Source organism: Pogonomyrmex barbatus, unplaced genomic scaffold, assembly GCF_055798465.1.
Source record: "Pogonomyrmex barbatus isolate J1 unplaced genomic scaffold, ASM5579846v1 scaffold13, whole genome shotgun sequence".
NCBI classification, from domain to species: Eukaryota; Metazoa; Arthropoda; class Insecta; order Hymenoptera; family Formicidae; genus Pogonomyrmex; species Pogonomyrmex barbatus.
The window spans coordinates 3782183-3796785 of NW_028297109.1; the positions used below are offsets into that span (position 1 = coordinate 3782183).

General features: G+C 31.1%; 2 protein-coding genes and 2 non-coding genes across 7 annotated transcripts in view; 1 reads left to right on the forward strand and 3 right to left on the reverse strand.

The window, feature by feature from the left end:
* Positions 1-1725, reverse strand: part of LOC105422023 (uncharacterized) — a 191317-nt gene extending 189592 nt beyond the window's left edge. For all 4 annotated transcript variants that reach the window (XM_011631234.2, XM_011631233.2, XM_011631236.2 and 1 more), the window contains exon 1: positions 1305-1725. The gene's annotated coding sequence lies outside the window, so the exon portion shown is untranslated. The remainder of the gene's footprint in view (positions 1-1304) is intronic.
* Positions 1726-7780: 6055 nt separating this feature from the next.
* TRNAV-UAC (transfer RNA valine (anticodon UAC)) lies at positions 7781-7853 on the reverse strand. Its single transcript has one exon. It is a non-coding gene; the product is annotated as a tRNA-Val (tRNA).
* Positions 7854-8739: 886 nt separating this feature from the next.
* On the forward strand, positions 8740-8811 carry TRNAD-GUC (transfer RNA aspartic acid (anticodon GUC)). The gene has a single exon. It is a non-coding gene; the product is annotated as a tRNA-Asp (tRNA).
* A 1385-nt stretch (positions 8812-10196) lies between these two features.
* On the reverse strand, positions 10197-13641 carry LOC105422022 (CD63 antigen). The gene is made up of 6 exons (XM_011631232.3): positions 13370-13641; positions 12925-13295; positions 12242-12430; positions 11666-11830; positions 10996-11199; positions 10197-10641 (listed from the first exon to the last, which is right to left on the reverse strand). The coding sequence occupies exons 2-6, from the start codon at positions 12985-12987 to the stop codon at positions 10579-10581; spliced, it is 684 nt and encodes a 227-aa protein (XP_011629534.2). The 5' UTR covers positions 12988-13295; positions 13370-13641; the 3' UTR covers positions 10197-10578.
* Between the last annotated feature and the right edge of the window lie 962 nt (positions 13642-14603).

A 14603-nucleotide genomic window follows, 5' to 3' on the forward strand; every position in this document is an offset into this window, starting at 1 on the left:
TATAATTTAAATTGAATTTGGGAAAATGCAAAACGCGAGTAATATTCGTGTGAGTATTTATATTCAACCGGAAAATAAATTACATTTCAAATTATTTAAAAATTAGTACCGATCTTTGTAGGAAAATCTATTTCATAGATAGAATATATCTTGCACAAATTTCTGGTATAAGTAAAACGGATCACGCTTTATTATTAATGTACCCTCTAGTTCAGTTGGCTTATAGTTATTGCATATTAATTAAATCAGTGCGAGTTTCCGTCTAATGACATTGCTCCATCATATTTCCAAAAATTATTTTTAGAAAAATTCTCAATTTATTATTGAAAAATTCTGTCAAAACATTAATTAAATTTATCGGATATGTAAATTCACTCTGTTAATATAATTTAAATAATTTAAATTACAAAAAATATTAGACATATTTTAGCATTATAGTTTCTAACATGTTAAAAGTCTTGTAATATATATTACTAAAAACAAAAACCGATGCTGTGCAATTATTGGACTTCTATGCCATTAACATCAAATTTAACTAAATCAATATTCAAAATGGCTACCAATTGGCCACCGACTACTACTGCAACATGTATGCTTAAACCGACAGACATGAGATTCTAATGAAAATGTTCCATTTATCTTCCTGCGTCGTTGCTCGAAAATTCGGACGACTCGTCGTATGAAAATTCGCGAATTGTACACGTATAAAATATTTATTGCGGCACAATTGCATGTTTAATGACGATTCCATATCACGCGATCACGCCGATATTCAAGAAGTATCTCGAACATTCGAAGAAATCTCGCGATGCAACTCGATGCAATGATCTTACGTTCCGCTCGATCCACGTCGATTTCTTTCGAAGAATTAATTCAAATTATTTAACATTAATTAACGATAATTATACTCCGCCATTCAACTTTCCGCGTTTTGGCTATTGTACAACAGCTCGCCGATCGCGCGTCAGTGTGAAGTTAGTCAAGAAGCGCGAAAAACGTCGACGCCATTGAATTTTTAAACGCGGCAAACTCGTCGCGAAAAGGTCAAATCGCTGATTTAAAGTCAGACGACTCACGCTTATCTCAGAATGACCGACTCCCAGGATTACGGGACGATCAATAGTCGCGAGAGTTCGAAACTGGAGCATCGCGCGTCGCGAAATAACAATCGAAGCTCACTTCCAAGGAAAATCCGCGGTCAGGATTACATGATCATCTTTTCGAGACACTCGACGAATTAATTGCTTAATATACGTATGGCGTAAATTGCAGTGGCAATGGTAAATATCGATCGGTTTACTCACCTCATTTTCGCCGGTTCCGAGTCCAAGGGCAGCTTCCGGCTCCACCACCTTACGAAAGAAAGACGCGCGGTGCGATCGATGATCCTGCTGCTATCGGCACGGTCAGCTTCTTATGCATTTCGATGCCGGTATGTCTGCGTGTGACACGCGTGCGACGAGACCCGTTTCTCCAAATTCGACCCGGTGACCGCAATTCCGCGCGACGTACGAATAAACGAACGGACGGATGGACAGACGAACAGGCAAATCACGATCTCGAGAGGTACGGTGTTGTGAGAGGTACGATGTGTATGAACGCACGCGCGAGAATGCACTGGTAAAGAAATGGGTTGATACTCGCGCGCGCGCACGCGAAAAGACGAGTACACGACTCGACGCTCCGAACCGACCGCGCGCCGAACTTCGACTGAACTGCGAAGCAGAGTAGCGCGAGAGAGACACGCGCTTCTCCCGCTGCTCCCTCTGTGTCGCGCGAGCCCCCACTACGGCCGTACAGGCTTCCCCCACCACGCGCGTGCTCACAGGTGCGGCGAGGAAACACCGCGGACCGAGGAAATTCCAAGAATTACGTGCTCGGTATAATTCCGAGTATCGAGGGGCCACGGCGCTTTTTGTTGATGTTTTCAAGCCGTATTGTCGTATATTTGATTTGAAGCAGCGCAAATATGAAAATATTCTTGTAGGAATATTCAATGAAGCATTCGACGTAAAAATTCACGAGGTTCTAGATATTGAAATGCGGACAAAGTAATATATGTGATATCTGATAAACGAGAGAAAAAGAGAGGAAATTCTTAGCAAAGATTTAAAATACAATTAAAAATGTCCGACCTTTAGTGCAGGTACATACCATTATAATCTTTTGGAAATATCTCATGTCAAATATTTCGAGGTGTAGAAAGCAAATATCCTCAAAAAGATGATCGCTCTCATTCTTTCATATAATCGCATTTGGAAACGAAAATTCGATACTTTATTCGTAGAATTTAGCTATAATAAACCGTGCTCTATTAATACTCAGATGGAAAGAATTATCATTATAAAAGCTAATGTGTAAGCCCAATCTTTTCAAAGTAGATTTTTTATCTTGAGGTACAAATGTGCAAAAAAGTTAACAAAATAACTCCTATTAGAATATTTGCGTATAACTAATAAGAAGATATCTTACAAATCGAAGACCAAAGTTTGTCGTGAAATTGCATACGTTACTTAAGCACGATTCTTCTCCTTTAGTCTTGTATTACGTAGACAATAGATACGATAATATTAGTTTTATCATTCTTACACTTATGTCCGTTTCTACAAATGTAGATTAACTTTAATCTCGGTTTAACTTACTTTTTATCTCTTATTCTCTTCTTTTTAAAAGAACTAGAAAAGGAAAACTTAAACCGAGGTTAAAATTAATCTTGATAAAAATGGATTTTAAAGTGCCTGAATATCTAATATATGTATGAGGTTTGTAAGATTACAACGCGCACATTTAACTGATGTAAAACCGGTATAAAACACACGACCCTAAAACGATTTTTAACTCGAGCTTCGCTTCATGATGCAGCATTCTTTTTTTCCAAAAGATTGCCCTAAGGTTGCCTCGGCAGAACGTTATCTTATCGCGAACGATCTTCTAATGCATTCATCGTGCTGTTACGCGTCGATGGAGGAAATGAATCCCGAAGGAATTATACATAAAATCTGCAAAATTATAAGTTTTAATTTGCAATTCGAAGGAGATATTTAATTGCTCGTAGAATTTTTGTTTCAAACATGTATCATTTTCGATGATCGTATTATTATGAAATTTTGTCAATAATAGCATTAGACCTCATTATACAACACCCATGCGGAATACGATTTGGACATTTGCGATCGATGTATTGCTACATAATTTTGCTATTTATGGAAATTTTATTAAAATTAACAATCCTCTCGTCGCTATAGTGCGATTGTATGCCGTTGAAAGCATTGAGTGATAAGATAAGATAGCTAACGCATACGCCGTGTTTGCATTCATAAAAATCTGATCAAAGCTTTTTGCAAAACTACATGAAAGATAAGCCACTGAGTTAATCACATCTTATTAACGTACAATGCACAATAAATATTTTTTTTTTATTACAATATAGAGAGGACAGTTTTGCTGAAGTGTCTAAAAAATAATTGTTATATTAAAATAATATTAATAATAATAATTATGTAATGTATTTAAATTAATTGTTAAAATATCAATTTACAAATTAAGTTTATTCTCCTTTTGATGAGTATTTTCCTCAGATCTATACCTGATTATATTTTTAAATATTTTAATAAAACCATTCTTTCCGTGTAGATTCATTAATATCGAATTATTATCAACAATTAATGAATTATTTATGAAAATTGCAATACAAAAATTTTGTCGGGAATTTGAATTAAATTTGATAAATGTATCTAATTTCAAAGATTGCTTCTTCAAATAGTTTTTATGAGTCCGTGAACAATTTATCAGATACTATTGATAGCTATTTGTCACGCAACGCAAAATTAATTTAAATGTGACACATATATTCTGTTATAAAAACAGCGTACGTGTCGGACATTTAACATCTGTCTACCCCATGCATATGCACGTGCGAACGTACCTATGCAAATCCATGTGTTTATTTCTTCGCAGTATCCAGTTTCGAAACGCAGCGGCGAAACTGCGGACGAACATCGGGGCCAACGTATTCAATGTGCATAATTGGTGGCTAATTGTGATTATAATCAGATAAAAATATAGCACACTTTTGCATACTTAATTTTAAATCACCTACTTACAGATAATTTCTATAAACATATCACTAATCACATAGCAGAAAATAATTATGGACGTTCAAATTGGTTTTGCCAAAATATAACAAATTTTCGCGATATTATCATAATGGTTAAGCGTTCTATAATTATTTCGATGACCCAACAAAATTATTTTTAGATTTATATTTGACTAAATTTTTAGATGTTTCAGCAAAATCGTTCTTTTTGTGTAATATATTACACTAATATATTACATTAAATAACTTTCTTTTTTTATATACAATATTATTAAAAAAATGTGATCCTTTTAACTTACAAGAGAATTTAGAAAAAATATTACGTAAAAAATCAAAATATCGATGGTAGCGCGGAATATAATTGCTTATTGTAATACGAGCTTTATTTTTGTAAACTTTCCGATTGAACTTTCCGATGTTTCGTCACGTCGATTCTCCGCAAGTGTCTCTCTTTCGAACGTGTGTATTTTTAAATCTAAATGAGTTTTAACTGCGAGATCAAATCTCTGCGGGCCATCTAAATTTGCAACGCGGATTTGTGTCTAGCAAATCACACGCGACAACGTGCCGATTTTCTCAACCCCGGAGTTACTTTCAATTCGCGTTCGCATTCTCTCTTGACTTGAGTTCAAGCTGAACCGGAGCTCGGCGCGGATGCATCGATTTTCCCCTCGTTGTGCCGGAGGGATGCAGCTCCCCGCGTGTGGATGCGTCACCGTGCACCGTGTACCATTGCTCTGCTAACGCCGGCATCCCTATTGTCAGCATCCCTATCCGAATTCGGTTCCGCGTGTTTCGTCAAGCGGAAGAGTTAAAACGAACATCGCTCCTCCGAAAATGTTGGCAACAAAAAAATTGTTCTCGCAATCGTTTTCGACGTAAAATAGATCGTCAGAAAAAAGATAAAAAAGAGAAATGCAGCAATTCGTGCTGTTTTCGATTAAATGGCAATAATTAGCCTGAAAAGTAGAGAGAAATAAATTTCTGCTGAAAATAAAAATTTTCTCTTTTTTAAAGTGCGAACAGTTAACGTAAAATTTTTAGATTATATCTTTCCGTAGGATTTTGATGCAGATTAATTTCGAGAAGTCTAACGTAATTAGTGTATTATTTTGCAAAGAAAAATTTAATAATTAAAAAATAGTAATTACAAAATTAAATGTTGTATCTACATACTTTCGTAGAAACTTAGCTGGGAATTAATTTTTGAGGAATGCGGTTTGTCAGTGCATTGAAATTATTCATACAATAACTGAAATTTTATAACATCGCATTCATCGTTATGAAAAGTCTTGAGAAAAATGGAGAGATCATTTCTCATTGGGAAGGGAGACAAGATCAAAGAATTTGGGGTCAAGTTCAGCCTACATGAATGATGGACCGAACGAAAGAAGCTGCAGGTGAACATCGCTGATGGCTGGAGACGTTAACGACTGCAGCAAGACTGGTTTATCAAGATTTCACTCCTTCATACAGGTCCTTCATACAGGTAGTCCCCGCAGGACATATGCAAGCAGTAAGGATAGAAGAAATCGAAGGGATCGAGTACTTCGTTGTGAACCCGTCATTGAAACTGATCGCTCTACGCGGGAGGTATACCGTTCCTTGCATCTTATTCATGAACAATCATCTACTTTTGAACATTATGTATATCTTTAATTCACTTATTGACTTGAAATAACACCGTGAAATTGTAAGTCAAAAATTAATAATTTTTTAAGAAAAAAACAATATAATTAGTTGAAATAAAGAACCGTTTGATTTTTTGATGTTGAAAAATCAATATATCTATTTTTGAATAGAAATATGTTATTATGTCAAAAAATTAGAAATTTTGATATGTATTATTATTTTTTATGAATTCTAAGTAAAATTTGATAACGATATATTTGTATCTTTTTTTTTAATAAAATTTAAGATCTTGTTATATTTTCTGAATTATTGTTACTGTGTTATTTTCTGTTTAACTTCACTTTGATAATGTAGAATTTTATGCACTTAGACCCTGATCTTATCTTTTATCTACAAGAAGATAGCTAGAAGATACTCGACAGCTTTGCTATCGAGAGGAAACTAAAACATTTAAGCGAGTATCTATTGAAAGTTTTATGCTCTATTCTCTGCTCATCAGAGACTTTTACAAGAGTGATTCTCAGACTAACAGAATTCTCAAGTTAAATATAGTGAAATTTTTTACATAGATTACAAATAGATTCTGTTGAAATTAAAATAAATGACAATCTTCTGAGATTATTGTTTCTTATAAAAAAATTCTTATTAAATACATAAGAATTAAGAATTTAATTAGAAAATATTTTTAAAATTCTTGAGCCTCATACACGAATTTTTCCGAAATCTTTTTATATTTTCTCAATAATAGGCAGTACAATTATATTCGACATAAAATGAAATTTTGCAAAATGTCGGCATATAAATTTCTTTGGCAGCTCAAAGAAAATATTATTTTAAATACTGCAATTCCTGAAATAAGATTTAAATTTAATTTACATTGGATGAATGATGTATATGTCATTCATTTCGAGATCAATCCGTTATTGTATAGTAGGGACGTCGTAGGAAAAGGGTCAAGCGGTGGCACTACACGGCTCGACAGGAAATCAAAATTGATATTCGGTCCTCTCATTCGTCTTGCCGTATTCCTCTTTATAGATATCCGACAAGAAGAAGGAGACAGCATTGAACATGGCTTCTTTCGGATCCTTCATTCACTATCTCACTGAATTCGTACCATCTGGTCTTCCACCTGCGCACAGTCAACTGATTCTTTACCAATGCAACCAGAGCAAGTCCGGTTTTCATCCCGGGTCTCTTTCAGCATTTTATTCACGACGACAAGGTAAGGTAGCAAGTAAGATAATATCGAAGCATGTTTAAAGGTCCGCCGTTCTTCCCGTTTTCTTATGCAAATAAAATTTCGCACTACGATGTTGAAATAACCGAAGACTTCAGTGCGAATGAACAAGAGTTTATCTCTTTCGATAAGACTATAAGAAAACTTTGAGAAGTTTTATGTTTTATGTATAAGGATTTTCGGATTTCGTATATACAGATATTTCATAAAATTATTTTATAATTTTTCAAGCAAGAAATCGAAGCTTATTATATAATAATATTCTATAAAAGATTTTATAAATTTGTGATTAATCATTTTCATAGATAAAGAGAAAAGTAAATTTGAAATTTATGTAACGTTAATGTACGTACATGCTTAAGTAAAATAATAATTCGATATTAGCTACATAATTGCTTCTCTTTTTGCGAATAAAGCCGATATGACTCCGTGCAAATTAAATTAGCATAATAAGCTTTTTCGAACAATGGAACTACTAAATTCTATTAATGTAACATTATATCATTCTACACTAGCTTTGAACATTCCTACAATTGTTTTAAAACAAAAGAGTAAAAATCACAAAAATAAAAAAATTCCATCTGCTTTTTAAAGACTTATATTAACATTTAGTATATTCAAATGATATAAAGGAATTATTAGAAATATAATACTAATTAAATATATAATTTTAGAAAGTTTATATTTTTATATTCAAAAATATAAACTATAATAATGGAAAAATAAAGATTTTTTTTTAATTCTTTCTAAAGCTTTTATATATACTAACATTTTAAAAATAAAAATATTATAATAAAAAATAAAATTATAAGTGGTTCCGGCCGGGATCGAACTGGCGACCTTCTGCGTGTAAAGCAGACGTGATAACCGCTACACCACGGAACCTCGTTGGTTCTCGTTGATCGTCGTATCTATGACAAGGTACTTATTTTTGATATATCACTTTTATTTCTAAATAATCATATTATCTATTACAAAATTATATAATTAAATGAAATGTACTTTCTTATATAAGTTAAAAATGGACAAAATATCTAAAATTTCTAAGATATTAATTTATTATTATTCGTACTCGATCGATAAATATCGTGGCTTTATTTCACATCGTACAGATGGCAACAATTTATACATACGTTAAGTGAGAGATTACATTTTTTTACAATTTCAATTTTATGTCTTTTTTTCTCTTTTTAATTTTATAATTAAATTTGAATTTCAATATTATATTTTATTCTAAACAATAAAAATGTAATAATAAAAATAAAAAAATGAAGTTTTTAATATAGTTTTTATTTTATTTTATATTTTAATATGAACTGAAATACATTGTCTTGTTTATTACATTGTTTATGATATTGCTGAATGAAAACTAGATTTAAAATATAAATTACAGAATCTTTTTACTGTCTCGTACATTTTATACAGGTTTTAATACAAATATTTTTATTCAAATTATATTTGTTTCATAAAATAAATAAAATAAATAAACTTTATTCCTGTAAATGTGTGTAATATAATAATTGGATAATAATTGGAATTAAAAATTCAACTTTAATACGAAGTGTATTAAATACATTTAATATAATACATTTAAATGTATAATTATAAACATGTAGCACACATGAATACACACATATACATATATATATATATATATATATATACTTGATACATAAAATTAAGATATTTTAATATTTTATTATAATTTATTAGAGCCTTGAAATATAACAGAGAGTTTATATTCTATGATAAAGTCACTTCAATACAAGAGTCCTCGGTAGTATAGTGGTTAGTATCCCCGCCTGTCACGCGGGAGACCGGGGTTCGATTCCCCGCCGGGGAGGATCATTTTTTTGCAATATTTTTTTATATTATAATAATGTAATATTTATTAATTCTTATCTATATTATAATCTATTTAATAAAAAATTTTTAATAAATTATTTTTTCCAGAAGAATTAAATTATTTATTAAGTTAAATAATTAAAAGTTTTAGAGTTACATAATTTTTCAAAAAAAAATTAATTACTGAAAAAACAATTCTAAATTTAGAAAAAAACTGGTGAAACAGCGATAAAATTGAAAAATTTTATAAATATTTTAAATATTTTAATGCAGATTTTTTTTTTATTTTATACAAAACCATACGAAATCGGATTTTATTTTTATCATTAAAATTTTGTAAATGACGAAACTATAAATATAAGGATTTTTATTATTTAAATACATACGTTATACATACATACACAATATACATATATATACAAGTATATATCAGAGTTTATATTTATCAGTGGCGTTGGAGGGTGTCACCGCTGCAGTCCGACCTGCATCCATCGAGAGACTAGGACCATCATTTCTCTGGAGTACTAGTTGTGGGGATTCGAGAGAATATACATGTATATATGTATATTGTGATATATGTATATATGTATATCATTGTATTGTTGACGTGTTCTAAATTCTAAAATACATTATTTGCGATAAACCATCACATTCCTCGGTAATCGAAAGGATAAGATGTCTGCCCGGTAAGCAGGAGATCCAGATTCGATTCCTAGCTGAGGTGGTATTTTTTCGCAAAATAATTAGTTTTCGTGACTTCGAGTTTTCATGACTTCGTAGTCGGGCCCCGTCATGATGCACACCCTCCTTTCTTATTATAGGGCTAGCTTATAATCATGGGACATTATTCTTATTATCTTCCGTCGCTTTATTTTTGCAGTAAATTACCATTTTATTTCACTTATAGAAAATATAATACGTTATAATAAATAAACTAAAAAATGAATGTGTAAATTGAAATGTTTATAGCAATTATTGTACATAGGAAGATGACAATATACAATTGTTTAAAGATAATAGTTTCTTGCAGAAATAGAGTATAATTTTAGTACATAAAAACATAGTACAGTTTACATATGCATTAGATTCACATTTATACAATCATAATCACACACAAATAGATTGATTCTTTAATGAAGGAACAATATATTAATAATAAATATAATAATATATAGTATTAACTGTACGTATATAATATATTATAAATATCATTACAACATACATTATGTTCGCAATTGTTCTGCATTTCTTAATAGTAGATAGTATCAGTACATTCTATAATTATATATTAACATTTTGAGGAACGTGATTTTTCAAGCAAAAAAATCTTATTCATATAAATTTAAGAAAGGGAAGAAATATTTATTATTTATACTAGACATATTTCCAGTTTCTTTTGCAGCAAATATCTATTAATTACGTAATACAAAAGCAAAAGCATATAATAAATAGTTATAAAATATACATGATAAATATAAGTATCAGGTAATTATCAAAGCTTGATTTAGTTTCATTATTGTGCTATGAGACGATCGTAAAAGTTGCAGAAAAATCAGTATGCGATATTAAATAAATAAAATTACTAATTTATTAATCTGTATCTTTTGATTTTTCGTTGATGCTTAAATGTAAATATGTTAATTTGATGAATATAGATTAATTCAATTATTATTAAGCCAATCAAAATTTTATCGTAATTTTATCTTCATAAAACAATTTTGCAGTTTAGCCTGCGCAACATGAAATGAAATTAATACACTTCATTTCATTTACTGTTTTCCTTTTTTATAGCTGCGGCGAGACAACAAGCAAGAATGATACCAGCAATCTGAAGAAGAAGAAAATACATTTTCAAAATTTCAAAAAATATCACTAATACACACATAATTAAAAGAAACTTAAATACAATTTATATTTTTACTATAAACTTTTACGATAAAGAGTTGTACAATTTTTAAAAACTTCTTTTTGTATTTATTTTTTTTATTAACTCTCTTACTTCTTAATTCTCTCTTAATTCTCTCTTAATTCTATTTTTTATTAACTTTCTTATTAACTCTTTTTATTAACTCTCTTATTTAAGAACTATTTAGTTTTACCACAATAAAATGAAATAAAGTATCGATATGATACCGTGTTGGCATATCTAAAATATATATCTTGTAAACTAAATTCTACTCACCTCCACAAATGCTATTCCAATGCCCACACCAATCAAGATCGTAGCGTTATTCTCGACTCGCATTTCCAATTTGCTAAAGCATCCTTCCTTGTATGCTGTATTATAGCTACATATCATTTGCATATTTTCATTGCAACAAGATTCAGGAAATTTCTTTGCTGAATTATTCCAATCTATGGGACCATCTATGCCGCAACATTGCAACTGTCATGTATAAGATCAACATATTAATCAAATTTAATTTAAGAATATTAACTTAAACAACTTAATTCTTAATTAAAATAATTTGACAACTAATATTTTTCTTTTGTCATTTTGCTCAGGCATGATAAAAATATTACATTGCACAATTTAATTATATGATATATAGTTAATTACAGAATTTATATTTATTATATTTTGTTATATTATATAGAACAACGTAATTTAAACTATAGAATAACTGTGTTAATATGACTGTGTTAATATAGCCAAAATTAGAATAGTTAATGCACTCGCAATACAACAAAACAATTTTAATTATTCGCCAGCTGTTTGCACGCGATGATCATTTTATATGGCCTAACCCACAAACTATTGTTTTCTTCATGGCACGGAAGCTATTCCGATTTCATTACTTTCGTATTGACAAATACATTAGCATGTTATGCTCCAGATTCAGTATACTGACCTTCTTCTGCACATTATCCCATGCTTGTCTATCGACATCCGTATAATTCTTCATCGATTCTTTCAGGCTTTCCTTCATTACCGAGCTGAAATCATTTTTAAACGCCGCTGCCGCTATGCCCACCGCGAGCTCGATCACGAAGATTATTAACAGCGCGGCCGCAAACTAAATTATTTTTAATATTAACAAAAAAATTAAATATATCTGGAACTTAAATTTTTATTGCTTTCCATCGCAAACAAATTATATTTAAAAACAGTATATGAGGATGTGATATAAAACCGTATACTTCAATATATGTTTTGTGTATCTAAGTATATTTATATTATTTCTCCAAAATTTTATTTTATAAATTCAGATACATAAAATAATAAACTATCTATTATTAAAATTAATGTTGGAATTCTAAAATGCATGTTACAGGAAATAAATTTTAATAGGTGATTTACAACTCTATAAAGAATTATTCATTGTTTTGATTATATATTTTTTCTTATTATTTTGGTAATTATTCAGTGCAAATAAAATTATCTTTTCTCCGAACTATATAATTTTTTCATTAATTTGTTAACTTACCGCGATCAATATGCTGTAATGCTCCTTAATTGCCCCGTAACACCCTAAGAAAGCTATGATGAAAACGATAGATCCCGCAACTATAAGCACTATAGGCGGTGCCATTATCCTGCCTTCCACGAAATGATTGAATTCGCCGACATCTGCTAATACTAACGCACCAGCCGCAATAATACCTATGCCAGATATCTGGAAAAATCAATTTTAGCAATTGTGCGTTAGCAATTTTTCTTTGTCCTTGAAATTCTCCTTCACACTATTTTGATTTTTCCAAGACAGTAAAAATAAAATTAAACGCATAGAAATTTCTATACATATATCTGTAAAAGCACATCTTTTAATTTTTATGAAATTCATTTTTTCTTTTTCAATTAATTAATTAATTGAAAAAGAAAGATTAACATAAAATAAAATGTAATATAAAAAGAAACTGAATTATTGTCCAAAAAACATGTATTCAGACTGAATATTTTTACGTTGCCATTTTAGATGCCGAAAAGTACTTCGAACGGTCTCAGAAAAATCAATAAAAACCGGGTACGTTCCCATAAAACCTCGAGAAAATTTTAGAATATAAAGGTTCGAACGAAAACATTTTTAATTTGAATTGCTTTGAAAATGCACTTGCCATTTGCAGATTATCGTCAAAAAAGATGTTTTTACTATCAATTTGTTCTACTCACCGCAAAGATTAAGTTGAAGATGAAGAGAATATACTTGATGACATTCATTCCACAGGACTCCATGATGCTTCTCAGTATCTGTCTGTTGTAAAAACTGACTTTATTATTTCCCGATTTTTATTATTCCGAATCAATTTCACGACACAAGATCACGGGGATTTAAAAGGCCACTCGCATAGTCGATCGGCTTGCGTTCCGTGCGGCGGCCGTACGGTCAATGGGAGCGATCTAGGTAGTGCCCCTTCGTCCGAGCCTAAGTGACGAAGGATTTCGATCGAAATCCTCGGCCTCGAGGCTGCCGGCACGGAACAAGCAGGCAGAAACACAGTCTCCAGATCGATGCATAGTCTCCAGGTTTCGGCATTAGCTGCCTATTATTGGTCAAAGCGAAGTCATATATTATGTAGATAGTCGATGGTAACCATGGTCATTGTCTGCTTCTCACCGTTGATTCACTGTCGATAAACTTCTGAGTTGTTCGAGGAAAAGATATAAAAAGAGAAATTGATATTTACAAACGTGCTCATAAAAGCACTATCCGCAGGGGTAAAGCCCGTTTTGAGTTCGGTGTCCTTTGACCTAGCCTGGGCCATCGATCCAGAAGCCGACTGAACGCTTCCGTGACAACGTCTCACGCTCGAAACCGGCCGCGATTCAGAAAATTAATTTGCGAAAAGATTTCTTCGGACTTGACTTTATAATAATTGGTAACGATCAACTTTGACGAAACGTTGACCCTGTTAATGTTCCATATTTATGTCTATTATTTATGTCTATTATGTCATATTATGTCTAAATTGAGTAAATATTATTAATTTTTTTAATAAAATTTTTTAGATGATAAACTAAAAGTCATCTTTTGAAATTTTAGATCAAATTTTAGATCGAGGATATCAGCCAGATTAAAAAAATAGTACTTTAAGAAGTGGTAATTTAATCTCCTATTATACTACGCAATAATTAATTTAAGATTATTTTTACGCTTTTGAAAAACATTTAATATTAATATTGTTTGTAAGACTTATAACAAAGAAACGCAGAAGTGACTTCTCTTAGAAGTGACTCTTTTCAATTTTGATGAGCTTTCAATGTTATATTTTAGACGCGTATGGGCATGTATTTTTTTATCTTTTTCACCTTCTGAAAGGCAGTTTCAATAATATATGATAAAGTTATATTAAAGTTAGAATATCATTTTTAAGAAATAATACAACTTTTTTACATATTATCCATGCCTATAGAACATGTATAAAAAAAGTATTTCTTATTTTGGTTTAAAATATAACATAAATGTTTCCATGCGCTTCTTTTTTAATAAATAATTTATACTATTTATTTTATAATCTCTTTCGTATTTTATTTAATTATAATTTTGATAAGATTATTTTTGTACGACCAACGACTGCGTACTGTCGACTGTACTGCGTGCTGTTTCACCAATTTACGGAATGACAAAAACTGAAACGTTGTTCCAGTGGACACTCCAATTACCTAACTCCAAATACATTACATCACGCTGCATTGCGGGCGAAATGTTCCCGATGGATAAACACAATCCGCCACAATTTTATCAAAGATCAGACAAATCGTGTGTGAGCATCGCGTTAAATGATTACCCTCTCACAGTTCAATAATGTCACATTATTTACATATGCTCAGTTGTGTACGGCCAAAGTAGG